This window comes from Chlamydotis macqueenii, chromosome 6, assembly GCF_036417535.1.
Source record: "Chlamydotis macqueenii isolate bChlMac1 chromosome 6, bChlMac1.mat, whole genome shotgun sequence".
NCBI classification, from domain to species: domain Eukaryota; kingdom Metazoa; phylum Chordata; class Aves; order Otidiformes; family Otididae; genus Chlamydotis; species Chlamydotis macqueenii.
This window is the reverse complement of record NC_141561.1, coordinates 16,186,048-16,199,094: the sequence shown is the minus strand read 5'-3', so window position 1 is coordinate 16,199,094 and position 13,047 is coordinate 16,186,048. Positions and strand designations below refer to the sequence as shown.

Genomic DNA, 13,047 nt, shown 5'->3' with positions numbered 1-13,047 from the left:
ATTAATGACTGTATGTGATGGGGACAGGGACATTTAAAAGTTTATCTCTACATACAACTGTCGTGGTTTTGTTAGTGAGGGGGGCCTGGATCCCATTTCCTGGCACTTTCCCATGCATAGTTAGTATTTAAAAAACAACAGAAGAGATGCACTTCAGGGGGGGAAAAAAAAAGAAAAGATGACATTACAAAATAATAATAAAAAAAATCATATGACAATTAGGCACATACTGAATCACAAGAGGGAGATCAGAGATGGATCATTTGAATAATTTTATGAGACTAGCGAAATGCTACTTTCCTCCTGACTCATGATGAATTCTAGCTAGAAACAGAATAGATATGTCACTCAAAAAAAAAAAAAAATCCATAAAGAAATATCCCAACAAAACAAACCATACCATGTAAAAGAGCCCTGAGCACCAGAGTGTAACAGCCCAAGACTCTGAAGAAATGTGGAGCCCTCCACAGAAGAGAATGAAGCTAAAGTATATAATTCTAGGCAAGGAGTAGCTCTTAACAGCATGCAAAAAGGACATACTTCACACCTTCCCGCTGAAAGGGCATGAGGCTTGTCACAATTTTAGAGTCCACTACTGAAAGATCAGCATCAGGAATGTCTGTCTGTGATGTAGATCTCCGTATCTGAGCAGCAAAGGTTTGTATCACCGCCTCGGGCAGTGGCTCCACTTCTACTGACGCGAGGCTCTGTAACACTTCCACTGCAAAGAACAGAGTAGTTTATTATCAGAAGGGGCAACATAAACACAACTTACATTATGGATGTCAGGGCACAACCCTCAACCTCATCAACAATATTATTTCCTATCCTGAAACAGCTCAAGAAAGCACTGCATCAGGCACAGGTGTTGGCCTGGCCTCCTCACTGAAGTCTGTTTCAGAACCACAGGATGAATCACATCTCCTCCCCTTATATTTAGGCTTGATTATAAAAAACTGGAAGTCTGATGCCATCATTCAGAGATGATTGCTACTAATACAGCTGGAGCTGGATTATTCACACTGAGGGCAGCTTAGGGCATGCTTTACTCAGAAATAAAAGTATGGATTTGAACAAAAAAGCTCCTGAAGCCTAGAAGCTGAGGGCATCTTTACCTTGACCTTGGCATTCTGCATTAAATACCTCTGAGGTCTCCACCACCCCTGAGCGATGAGGGGTGACCTGGGACACAGTTACCTAAAGATCATTTATCTTCAAGTTTGAAAACTCTCTTCTCCTCCTGTTCCCCAAATTTGCACAGGTTTGACTACATCTCCACGTCATCACACCTCATTTACCATGTTTGGATAAGAAAACAGGAAGCACCTCAAGACTCAGAGAAACTGCTCTTGTACCATCGTCAGCAGTGCTCTGACGACAGAGCACGGGACCAACAGCAACTCCCTGCTCAGCTGGTGTCCATTGCTGTTCTCCTGGACAGAAGTAGCTTGCAGGCCAAAACTGGCCCACAGGCAGCCACTTGAGTCCCTCACCACTACTGTTGTTTCACCCATGAAGCCTCTCAACTTTATCTGCAGTATAAAACCTTCCCAGTCAAACTAAAAGGATCATCAGCCTCCATTATGCAAAGACCTCAGGGCCTTCATCTTTTCAAACCATGCATCACAAGCAGCAAAGCGTCAGAACAATTCTCCCCCTAGACAACCTTATTTCAGTCCCCTCCAGTAGCCTCTCTATCCCATCCCAAAAAGATAAAAGTATTTATTTTTAATTCAACAGTAAGTTTCAATGAAAACAAATACCAGTTTAAAACATGCAGTGAGCTGGGACCAGGAAAACATGTTTAGGAATCAGTCTTTGACCACTGACTGAGAAACAAAAGACACCTCTACACTAGGAACACAAATGCATGTGCACAGATCATTTATTGCAAGAAGCATTTTTTTTTTTATTTAGTGGTTGGCTTGTATATTAAGTCAGGAAGACATAAAACAACTCTGTTTGCAAAAATAACCAGAGCTACGCAAACTGAAATAAGAACTCACTATACCAGCAGTAAATGCACCTCCAGAATTCAGTTAGGTATTTTCATTTCAGTTATCTCCAAGAGGAAAGCAGCAGGATGGACCCCTGCCATATGAAGGGGAAAAGGAATTCCAAGAAATATCCATATCAAAAGATTTCCATTTGTGGTTGGGCAGTGACCAAACTTTTTAAACTCTCCAGTTTAATTTATACTTCTTCAACAGCAGGAACTCTCTCCACCCGAAGTACAGCACAAGCTTGTTATTACACTCACAGACTGAGCTATGTGTTAGCATAATTGCTACAATTTGCTCACTGATAATTTTGTGGCTATTGTTCTGTACATGAGCTGGGAGAGTGATTAAGATATATCTGCCACCAGAATGATTCATCCAACAGATATTTTTTTACTGAAGTGACCTTTATATAAAGATGACTGAGCAACTAGGCAAAGAGACAGTAACCTCTACAAACAGTTCCTAGCTAACATATCTCTGCTGGAAGTGGCAACCAACCTTTTAAAATTTTTTTATTTTCTATTTTGACGTAGGTAAATGAACAGGCACAAAGCAAATGTTGTCCCTCAAAAAGGCACGTGCTAGAAGCCTCAAATGCCTTCACAAATCACACCCTGCAAGAACATTTACAGACATTTTTTTTTTTTTCACTTTCCTTAAATCTGTGGTACTCTAAATACTTCATGCGATGTATACAACCGCCAGCGTGGCCGAGAGTGTGACAGACTGGGAGATTATGTGTTTATTCAGACTGCCTAGCACATGCTACAGGATCAGGCCCTTTGCACGTACAAAAGGCCCTTACAGCAAATTAAGAGAGACCATCAGCTTTCATTGAAATCAGGGCCTGTTAACATCCCAGTCCTGGAGTTTCATAATAGTCTCCCTCAAGACACTCTCACTCATTTTCATGATCTGACATTCCTACAAGGCCCCACAACGTGGCTTTCAGCCCTACAACCATTACTAATGTTATTAGACATGCATCATAGGAGCATGCAGATACTCAATTATTAAATGTGCTTCAGTATCCCATGAAAGCAGGAGCTCATGCTAGAGAAAAACTACTCTCAGCAACAACATTTCAGTTCTGAAACACTTCAGTTCTAAGTCACACTTTTTAAGGACATGTGTAAAGCACCTTGCTTGTTATCTTTCCAAAGCCTACCCAGTCAAATTCCACAAACTCTCACAGGAGTACTAAGGCAAACATAGCAGGCTCACTGGGATGATAATAATAATTATAATACTTTAGACTTGTGTAATGCAAATCTTAAAGCATTCCATAAACTTAAGTAAACATAAAAAACTAAGAAGCAGATGTGCTACAACCATGCTGCTGATGCTGGATTATTCCGCAAAGTGGCATCCATTTAAAAAACAAACAAACAAACAAAAACAAAAAACCCACAACACAAACACACCCAACAAAACATAATAAGCATCAATTGACTTGAAAACCTAATGCTCTGACCTGAAAAACAAAATTTTTTGGGTGTGAAATGAAACAGCACAACACCATGCACAATACTTAAATCACATAGTAAACTAAAAGGAAGAACTGGAAGTAAAAGAGCTTGATACATCTTTGTTTTCTAAGCAAGGCGTGGCTGCGCTAGTTTATGAATTTATATACACACAAAAGGGAGCAAGGTGAGCTGGCACTGTGGACAAGGGGACCAGAGCTAAAAAAAGTCAGTAAGACAGAATTTCTCTAAGGACAGGAAGGTCTGCCAGCCACCATGCTGACCTCTTAAAATTTGGCAGGTGGGAACAGAGGAATCCATTCTCCTGCAACTCCTTAGTTCAAGTAGAGCTGCTGTACCTCATAAACAATAAAAATAACTTGGTGATAGTAAATAAGGCATGTACCCTAAGAAACTGCACAGAAATTCAGTGCAGAATCTGACAAAACAGAGTCACCCTCCCAGCGGCCCCTAAAGGGCTGCCATGAATAACATACATTTATAAAGTTTTGAGTCCAGGCAAACAGTGTGTCTGACAAAACAGGAAGACACCTGCTTCGCAGCTTGTTAGCAGCTTATCTCCCCAGAGTGAAAAGGCTTAGCCCAAGAAAGGAAGTTAGAATTAATTTGCCTCCCCCGAAAATAGCCCTAGCCAGGAAAATGCAGCTACTCACTCAGTTTGGGATAGTCCTCCAGCAGGAAATTCCACTTTCTGGTGTTCATATCTATAACAGTAACAAACACTGTCATAAGCCTCATTTTTAAAACTCTCTGTCTGCAAGAACACGGCTATCCATCCATGTCCTCTGCATTTCAGAACTACTTTAACAGAATTCTTACCTTGTCCAGCAATCAGTTCTCCTCCATTGGCTTTCATGTTAAGCAAACAGTTTGAAGAAGACTTAAAAGTACAAACACACATCTAGAAGTGTGTGCAAGCTAAAATCAGCTCCCCTAACGAACCATAGTAATCAACCCACCCGCCCAAGGATTTCAGCAACCACTTTCTCTTCACTGCAAAAAGGGATCAAGAACACGTTGTGAAGGTTCCTATTTGTTAATCAACAAACTCTGACTTCAGTCAGTAACAGATTATGTGCTCAGGATGCTACAGAGGAAATTCCTTAATTCATCAATACCCAAAATGTAATATGAACACCAGATTTGCCTGGTGGGTTTATCGCTGAGCACCTGTCTACAACTTCCAGGGAAGGCAGTGTGAATTCAGAATCAGCTGAAAACACAATGAGCCAAGTGGGGCCCTGCCCGAAGAACAAGAGCTCCAGGATCTGTTCCCCCTGCTGTCACTGACCTCCTGTGACACGGTGCAAGTCACCTCATTGCTCTGTGCCTCATTTCCCACATTACAAGCGGGAAAAGCTGATATTTTACCACTGAAATCTGAATGCCAACATAAAAGGTGCTTTGCAGTTCCACTTGCTTCAAAAACATCAGCAAAGCTGCTGGTAAACTCAATCCGCTCAGGCAGTTGCAGCCATTACACATCACAGTAAAGCAGGAAAAATATAAGAACATCCAACTGCATTTTATTATAAAGACAAGAACTTATGCATGACCTCTGTACTGCTGGCAAATTATCAGCACATCCCACCTCAACAGTAAATATAATCATGCTGAGTCCTGAAATATCACTTTGGCTAACGGGCCCAGAAGAGGACATGTTCTGGCATGGAGTAAAGTGCAGGACACAGATACAGCGCTACACCAAAACTAAAGGAGCTCTCAAAATCTTCATCAAAGCACATCCTCTCATGATGTTTCAGAGGGATGTACTCTCACAACCTCTCCCCTCTGAAGCATTCACAGCACTCCAAGAGCAGCCCAAACAATATCATTAGAATAAAGCAGAAACAATGAGAGACTCACCATAATTTCTGGAATCCATCTGTTTGAACACTCCAATCACTTCTGCGGAATACCCAACATCAACTTCAAACCGCAAGCGAGAGATCAGCACACACTTCCCTTTGACAAGGGCTGAGGGTTTCTTCCAGTTCTTACACATCTTCAAGAGGGATTTCACATCAACACTACTGCCAACAAAATGAGAGCCTGATGCCCAGCCAACTGCGTTTTCTCCTTCCAGTGGTGCCAGAATTACTGACGAAAGTTGATTTGCAGCTTCCACTAAGGAGAAAAGCATGAGATACAGAGAAAATAATTAATAACAAAGAACACGGATAAACTAAAGATGCACAGGATGTTTTAGGAAGAGAAGGGACGAGAGGACGAGAAACAAACCATTGACCTTCAAGTTTAAAAGGAATAATGATTCCTGCTTTCACTCGCAGGGACAAAGAACAGACACTGATGGCCTGGAAGAGCAGGTTGGTGGGATTTTCCACAGGGGCAGAGGGAACATGTGACAGCAGGTGAACAAGGGCCTCTCTGGCACTGTCACTGCATTAGGTTCCCAAAACGTGGCTCACTAAGTCAGGGCAGGCAACCTGCAGAACCACATCCAGCAGTAAATTGCACGCCGCCATACAGCATTTCCGCTTGCAAAGCTGCAGGGACAGGAGCATGGTGATCAATAGTATGTGCCTGAAAAGATGAGAAGGTACTTTTGCAAACAGCAAAGGAAAAAGATCTAAAAATATCTGCCTCCTGCCTCATATCAATGTGTGACACGCAATCTCATCTAGGAGGAATGCTGTATATTCACAGAATTGTAGGAAGGGTATTAGGAAGGTATCTAGTCCAAACCCCCAAATCTCCTTTGTTTCAATTTAAGTCTATCACTCTTTATTTTACCGTCTCACAGTTAGACCGGTACTTCCCCCCAGCCATCTGCACTCCTATCTTACTAATCACTAGCAAGCACCTCTGTCATGATGCCAGGGCATGGGGAGAGAAGGGACACAGCATTGTACAGCTGTTAGCCTGAGAACACAACTATCCACACTAATAAACATTCCACTTTTCCCTCTGTCTCTTTGCCAACCTATACATTGTCTTCATTATTATAGCCGAACTGTGATGGTTAAAGAACAAGAAACATTTTTTCTCACATTTTTACAGCACCAAAATAACAAATTTTGTCCCTGAGACTCCAACTCATAGGTACTGCTGTAACACAAGGATTCACTATAATCTCCAGAGTCCATTAGACTCAAGAGTAGGGGACCACTAAGCACATTCTGCCTCCATGTATTTGTAAAGAGAGGCAAGCTCCCCTGTCCAGTAGCTGTTTAGGGTAAGCGTAGGTGAATCTAGTCCTTTGAGGGTTAAGCGGCATATCATGATGCACTCTGCTTCTTTTTAAATAGTCCAGATATACAACAACTTAAACAAATTTAAGTTCAGTGGTTAAAATTTGAGAAGGGAAAAAAAAAAAAGGAAAAAAGAAAGAAATTTAGAGACTTTCTTCTTAACCACTTAGTAAGCCATTTTCTATTTCATCCACCTTTATTTTAAAAAGGGTGACTTCCAGAACAAACCCAAGCATTTCAGATTTCCACTTCAAAGAAAAAGTTAAAAGCATCAAGTGAAAGTAATTTTTAAAGTAGAGGGCTAGGAAACCACCAATTTAGACCTTCTCCTCCCAATGCACCAAGCAAAAGGGTTTAGATGCTGCTGTTTTAGCATTGCGTAGTTAGAGCTCATCTCTACAACTGACGCTGAAATATATTGAAGAAAACCCACTCTACTTTACTCTTTCATTTCAGTATCTGTTTCTAGGATTGACTGCATGTTTAGTTTATAATACAAATAAAGAAATGTAATACAGGACAACGTGATTCAGAAGAACAAAATTAACAGTGGGAAGTTTTTACACTTACAGGACTTCAAACCAAGGCCCTTTTAAGTCAGTTCCCTTTTTTCTAGGTATTTTTCCCCTGCTATTGTTGTCCAAGGTTGATCACATATTGTCTTCCCTTGTCAACAGGAACTTTCTGCAGAGAACTGATATACTTCATAACTTTAAGGAAAAAAGCCCGATTTCTAAAAACTATTCTCTTCATTTGCAAGCTCCTTGGTGCAGAGACTCTGCTCTCATCTGTACTTGATACACTTCAAGCAAACCAGCAGCATTTAAATTATAAATGCGTGGCAACCCACATGGGAAGCTAAAATACCAGCACTCAGCTGTGGGTTTTTCCAAGTGCTCAACACAGGCCTAATTCTGGTCCCACTGAAATCAATAGTGATTTATCACACGCTTCAATACAATGTGCTTTTGAAAAGCTTACCTGAGGTGTTTGCCTCTATCGTCTCTCAATCTTTCCAGAACAAAATGACAAGAGAGAAAAAAAGACAAAGCAATCCTCGTTATGCCAAAAAAAAAGGCAAATTCATTTCCAGTCTCATTCAAAGCCCTGGAAAATTACAATTTACCTTTTCTGACACCCAAAATTATCAGGAAAAAATGTTAAAAAAATATATATATACACATATGAACATACCTAGAAATGAAGCATTAGCCAGTGGAACACACTCAACACAGACTCATGTGAAGCACCCGCACAGTAGATATTTTTCCCATTATAAGGTTTGTTGGATGCTGAAAAATTCAGCAACAACAGAGGAAGTTAAACCTATGCCTGGCATTTAGATTACACGCAAAATTAAGTTATTTCGAATCCACTACAAAGTGTCAGAAAAATGTTATGAGCTAGATGCCTAAAAGATGGGCGTTATGTTTGAGTACTGCTACTTTTATTACTCCAGACAATAACAAAGCTAAATAATAATTATGGAAGGCAGGGGAAGGAGATCAAGACTTGGATTCTTTTTTATCACTCAACAACTCATTTACTTACTGAAACCGCTGTAATCTTCCAGGCTGAAATTCCATTTTTTCATCGCAGGATCTATGAAAAGAATATGAATCATTTGGGATAGAAAAAAAGAACTGTTGTGAAATGTTCATACGAGGTAAGAGAGAATTCAAGCTACTCATGCAAACTTTGACACACATGTAAAAAACAGTATGCCCAAGTTTACAGCTACAGGGCACCAAAAAAGCCATAGGGCATACCAATAGTCAGACAAGAAGAATACAGCAGCCATTCACAGGGAGCAGCAACACATGGAAGGGGGAAACTAAAGTAGAACATAACAAATAAAAGCTGAGATAAAAAGATCAGAAGCAAGCCAAAAGGTGGAAACTCCACTGCTCTCAGTAACCCAGTTAACAGAATCTGCTCATCAACTCTGAACTACAGCTGAAGTGACCCACTTTCCTGTACCAATTTATGAATAACTTCTCTTCCTTCACTCCCAAAGGACTGACCAGCTGCCGTCACTAAACTTCTCACAGCACTGTTCATAAAGCAAGGCTTCTGATTCCTTGGCTAAATCCAAGCTCAAGCTATTTATGCTCAGAATTTCTTTCCAATTTCAGCTATCTTTACTTTTCCAGTCCCCCATTAATACCACGTACTCCACCCCAGCAATAGCTGCACTGCTAAGAGCATACAGCAACTACAGTTGCAGCAGAAAACAGAGATAACAGCAAACAATCAATTCTTACCATAGTTTTTGCTTGGTATCTTCTTAAACACAGCAATGAGTTCAGCATTATACCCTATTTCGACCTGGAATCGATCTTCCCCGTATTTCACACATTTCCCTTTCGTAACAGTATTTGCTTTCTTGCAAGAGGCAGCTTCAAAAGTACAGCTTGCACCAGCAGAGCTGGTCAGCTTCTGCATCCTACCACTGGCCTGAGAGGGACCACCTCCCCCCTCTCTTTCCATTGGTCTGCCTGTCTCCATCAGCATTTCTGAATCACTCGAGGTAGCGCTGCTTGGTGGTAAAACATATTTTATGGCAGATTTGTTCCAACTTTGTAAATCTTTATCACCGTCAGGGTGCCCATTACCAATTAATCTAGGATGAGATGGTTCTGTAGGGTTTTTGAAAGCTCGGTAGCATTTGGGCTGCTGGAATGTACCAAGATTAATTAAAGCTTGTTGTCCGTGTTCCTGACCACCAGCATCCAAGAAATGTTTATGGGAATAACTCAGAGAATTTGGGATCGCTGTAGAAAACTGCTTAATGCCACTTGCTTGTTCCAAGTCCTCTGAACAATTCTTTTGTTGCTCTCCATGTGAGCCAGCCATCTGTTGGTTTGCAGTGTAACGATTATAATCTTTCTGAAGATAGCTCTTCTGCTCCATGGGACTGTTTGGATTCTGTTGGTGCTGGCTAATGAACCTGACATGATTGTTTTCTTGCTTCAAGTTTCCCCAATGGTCTGGACTCTGTTCTTTCACTTGAGGTCCAGCAATCCCCACCTGCTGACCTCTCTGGGCTGCTAGCCTCTCTGCTCTCCTAGCCAAAGCCTTTTGGCGGTTCTCTTCAATTCTCTTCTTTTGTTCCTCTGTAAGGCCTGATGACATCTTCAACAAATCAAACAATAAATCTGAATCAAAACTTCATTATCACAGAGGCACCTGCTTCTTTACAGGAATGAAGGCCAGTCTACTAAAAGAAAAAAAAAAAAGTGGCAAAAAGAGACAGGAAGTTCCAACTCTGTTTCCCTCAAAAATGCATATTGTATGAGTAATTCGGTATTATGAGCGACTGAGTATTACTGAAACTGATCCTACACAAAACACTAGTAGTACAGCAAAGCTGTCAGACCAATGCTGAGCCATTATCAGCAAGCAGATGCTGATCACTGCTGGGGCTTTGCATGCAAGTCCCACATAGATAAACAAGGAAAAGTTTTCTCCTTTCCCACACAGGAAAAAGGAGAAAACTCCCATTTCACTGCAGTTCTGAGCACACTTCCCTGGAAATCCCAGCAGAACTGGTAAAATAGCCAAGCACAGTGACAGCCTGCAGTGCAGAGCCAGCTCTGCAAAGGCAAGTGCAGGCAAAGCAATACACCTCTGCATAGCCTTGAGTGGAAGTTTTTCATATTTCCAGTACCTAACAGCAAAGACGGGATGATGCTCCATCCCTCCCAATCACCTTCCAGTTCCTGGGCACCTCACAGCGTGTAGCAGACACATCCTCAGCCCCAAAGGGCAGAGTCAGGTCCTGCCTTGAGAAAGGCCCACTGGCAGGTCAAGGGCCTTCCGATGAGAGCAAGGACCAGGCTCCCACAACATCTACTCCTTGCCTCATGCCCCGGGGGCTACCCGCCTGGTCCGGCACCCAGAGCTCTACTTTCCTCACCACCCCGTGAGAAGCGGGGCGCGCTCCTTGCCCCGCTCCTCTGCCAGGCACCAGGCTCCCCTGTCCCAAACCCCGCTGAGGACACGACCCCCACCCCGCCGTCCTCAAGGACCACCCGCCACCCCGCAGGGGCCACACCGCAGGCCGCTGTCCCTCCTCGCCCCCCGGCGGCTCCGCTGCAGCCCGCCCTGGGCTCAGCCCGTGCCCAGCTGCCGTCCCCTCCGCACAGGCCCGCGCACCCACCGGCTGGCAGACGCCATGTACGGCGCCAAATGGCGCGCAAACTACAACTCCCAGCAGGCCCCGCTCTCCCGCCAGGCGGCACACGATGGGCCGCGGCGCGCAGCATGCCGGGAACTAAGTGAAGGCGCGCGGGGCGCTCGGCTCGCTGGGAAATGTAGTGTTCCTCTCGGCGCCATCTTAGGGGCGCTGAGAGCGGCGCGGTCTCGCCATAGGAGTGGAGGGGACCGGAGGCCGCCCCCGCCACCCTTTCGTGGGGGTTCGAGTCAAGCCCACGTACGGGGTTCGGGGACCTTGCTGCCGGCCGCGGACTGAGGCTTTGTTCCAGACAGCACCCCGTGCTGCACGGCTGGGGCAGGGCTCCGTCGGTGGCCGCCTCTGGTGTGTGGGGCCTGGCACGCCGAGGGGTGTGGCTTTAAATGGGTGACTCTGAGTGGGGAATAAAAAATGGAGGTAGTACATGAGAAAGAGTGAAAACACTTGTCTGCAGTGAAGAGGGAATCCGCCCCAAGGTGTTAAGAGCCGTGGCTGACATTGGTGCTAGGCTGCAGTCTGTGATCTTTGAAAAGTGGTGGAGGTGACGGGATGTCCTTGGAGACTGGAAGGGGGCAAATGTCAGGCCTACAAGAAGGGCCCAAAAGAGGACCCAGGCAACTGCAGGCCAATTAGTCTTACTCCAGTGCCTGGGAAAGCAGTAGAGTGACTGTTGAGAAACTGTCACAAGCCAAATGAAGCAGGTAATTGGGAAAAGGCAGCATGGATTTACCAGGCTAACCTGATCACTTTGTACAACAAAATAACATTTTCTGTCTACATGGGGGGAGCAGTGGATGTTGTTTACCTGGAATTCAGCAAAGCGTTTGATTCTGTTTCCCACAGCCACCTCCTGGACGAACTGGCCAGATAGAGAGTGGAGGGGTGGTCTGTGAGATGGGTAGAAATTGGCTCACAGGCACTCGCAGAAGGTGCTGATCAATGGGTTTTACTCGGGTTGGCAGCCTGTCACCAGTAAGGTCCATCAGGGATCAATACTGGGCCCTGTGCTGTGCAACAAGTTGCAGTGGAAGAGGCTTCAGGTTGATACAAGAAAGAATTTTTTTTTACATTGAGAACAATCAATCACTGGAACAACCTCTCCAGGGACCTGGTGGGGTCCCCGTCATTGGAGGTTTTCAAGCTGCAATTGGACAGGGTGCTAGATAATCTCATCTAGGCTCCCTTTCCCACAAAACGTTGGACCAGATGATCTTTCAAGGTCTCTTCCAACTTGGGCTGTTCTATGATTCTGTGAACATCTTCACAGTAAGATAGTGACTTACATTTTGCATCCAAATTCTGAATAAAAGGGTCTCCCAGCGTTTTAATTATACGTGGGGCTTGATTATACATATCAGGCCGCCCTTCCTGGACGGTCATGATCCCCATGTGTGTGACCAGAGCAATACCTGGGGAGAAGGCAGAGAAAAGGCCCTGGGGAGCACCACAACCCCCTTCCATCTCTGACTTTCACTACCCCATCCAGGGGCAGGTCTGGAGCCACCATCCCTGGCTCCAGATGCCATTTTCTCCCACCTAACAAACCCTTTGGCTGGGGTCACCGAGGCCAACTGGCTGTTTCACAGTTTATTCATTCTTCTCTCTGCTGGTTAATTAGAAAAGGTTATCCTTAAATTGCTTCCTGATTAAGCAGCAGTGACTCCATTAGTCACTGAGCTCGTCAGCCCGAGAAAAACAAGGCAGGCAGCAAGACCGAGGTGCTGGGAGCCCTGGGAGTGCTGTTACTCACCCGGGAATCACACACGCACAGACGTAAGCACACCGCGTGCACACAGGCGCTCGCAAACACACCACTTTTAAAGAAAACTACAGGGCTGAGGACAGGTCCATGTCCACAGTTTTGCCCCAGCTTCTCTTAGGAAGAAGAAAAGAAAATGAGTGAAAGTCGAACCTTTTTCCAGATTGCAGACACCTACCCTGGAGAGCGGGTTTGCTAGGAAGGGATGCTCAGCTCTGTGGTCTCCGTTCAGATCCTCTGCCATTGCCCTTTCCTCCCCTGCAAGCCAGCAGACTCCAGCTGTCTACGCAGCAGAGAGAGAAAGGAGTGGATGAGAGATCTTTTTTTTTTTCTCCTTGTCACACTTTTAACTGCCCAAAGCTGAACCAGATCCCAGTGTCACATATGGAGG

The 13,047-nt window shown here is 44.2% G+C and overlaps 1 protein-coding gene across 3 annotated transcripts in view; it reads right to left on the bottom strand.

The window, feature by feature from the left end:
• Window positions 1-10,917, bottom strand: part of SMARCAL1 (SNF2 related chromatin remodeling annealing helicase 1) — a 38,973-nt gene extending 28,056 nt beyond the window's left edge. Inside the window, exons 1-6 of one of the 3 annotated variants that reach the window (XM_086751379.1) lie at window positions 10,865-10,917; window positions 8,967-9,919; window positions 8,254-8,304; window positions 5,357-5,617; window positions 4,144-4,194; window positions 541-721 (exon numbers count right to left, since the gene is read on the bottom strand). In XM_086751379.1, the coding sequence (XP_086607505.1) occupies window positions 541-721; window positions 4,144-4,194; window positions 5,357-5,617; window positions 8,254-8,304; window positions 8,967-9,837 (1,415 nt within the window). In that variant the 5' untranslated portion in view covers window positions 9,838-9,919; window positions 10,865-10,917. Of the gene's footprint in view, window positions 1-540; window positions 722-4,143; window positions 4,195-5,356; window positions 5,618-8,253; window positions 8,305-8,966; window positions 9,923-10,372; window positions 10,615-10,864 lie in introns of those variants that run through there. The other 2 variants (XM_086751378.1, XM_086751377.1) reach the window with 2 other exon arrangements.
• Between the last annotated feature and the right edge of the window lie 2,130 nt (window positions 10,918-13,047).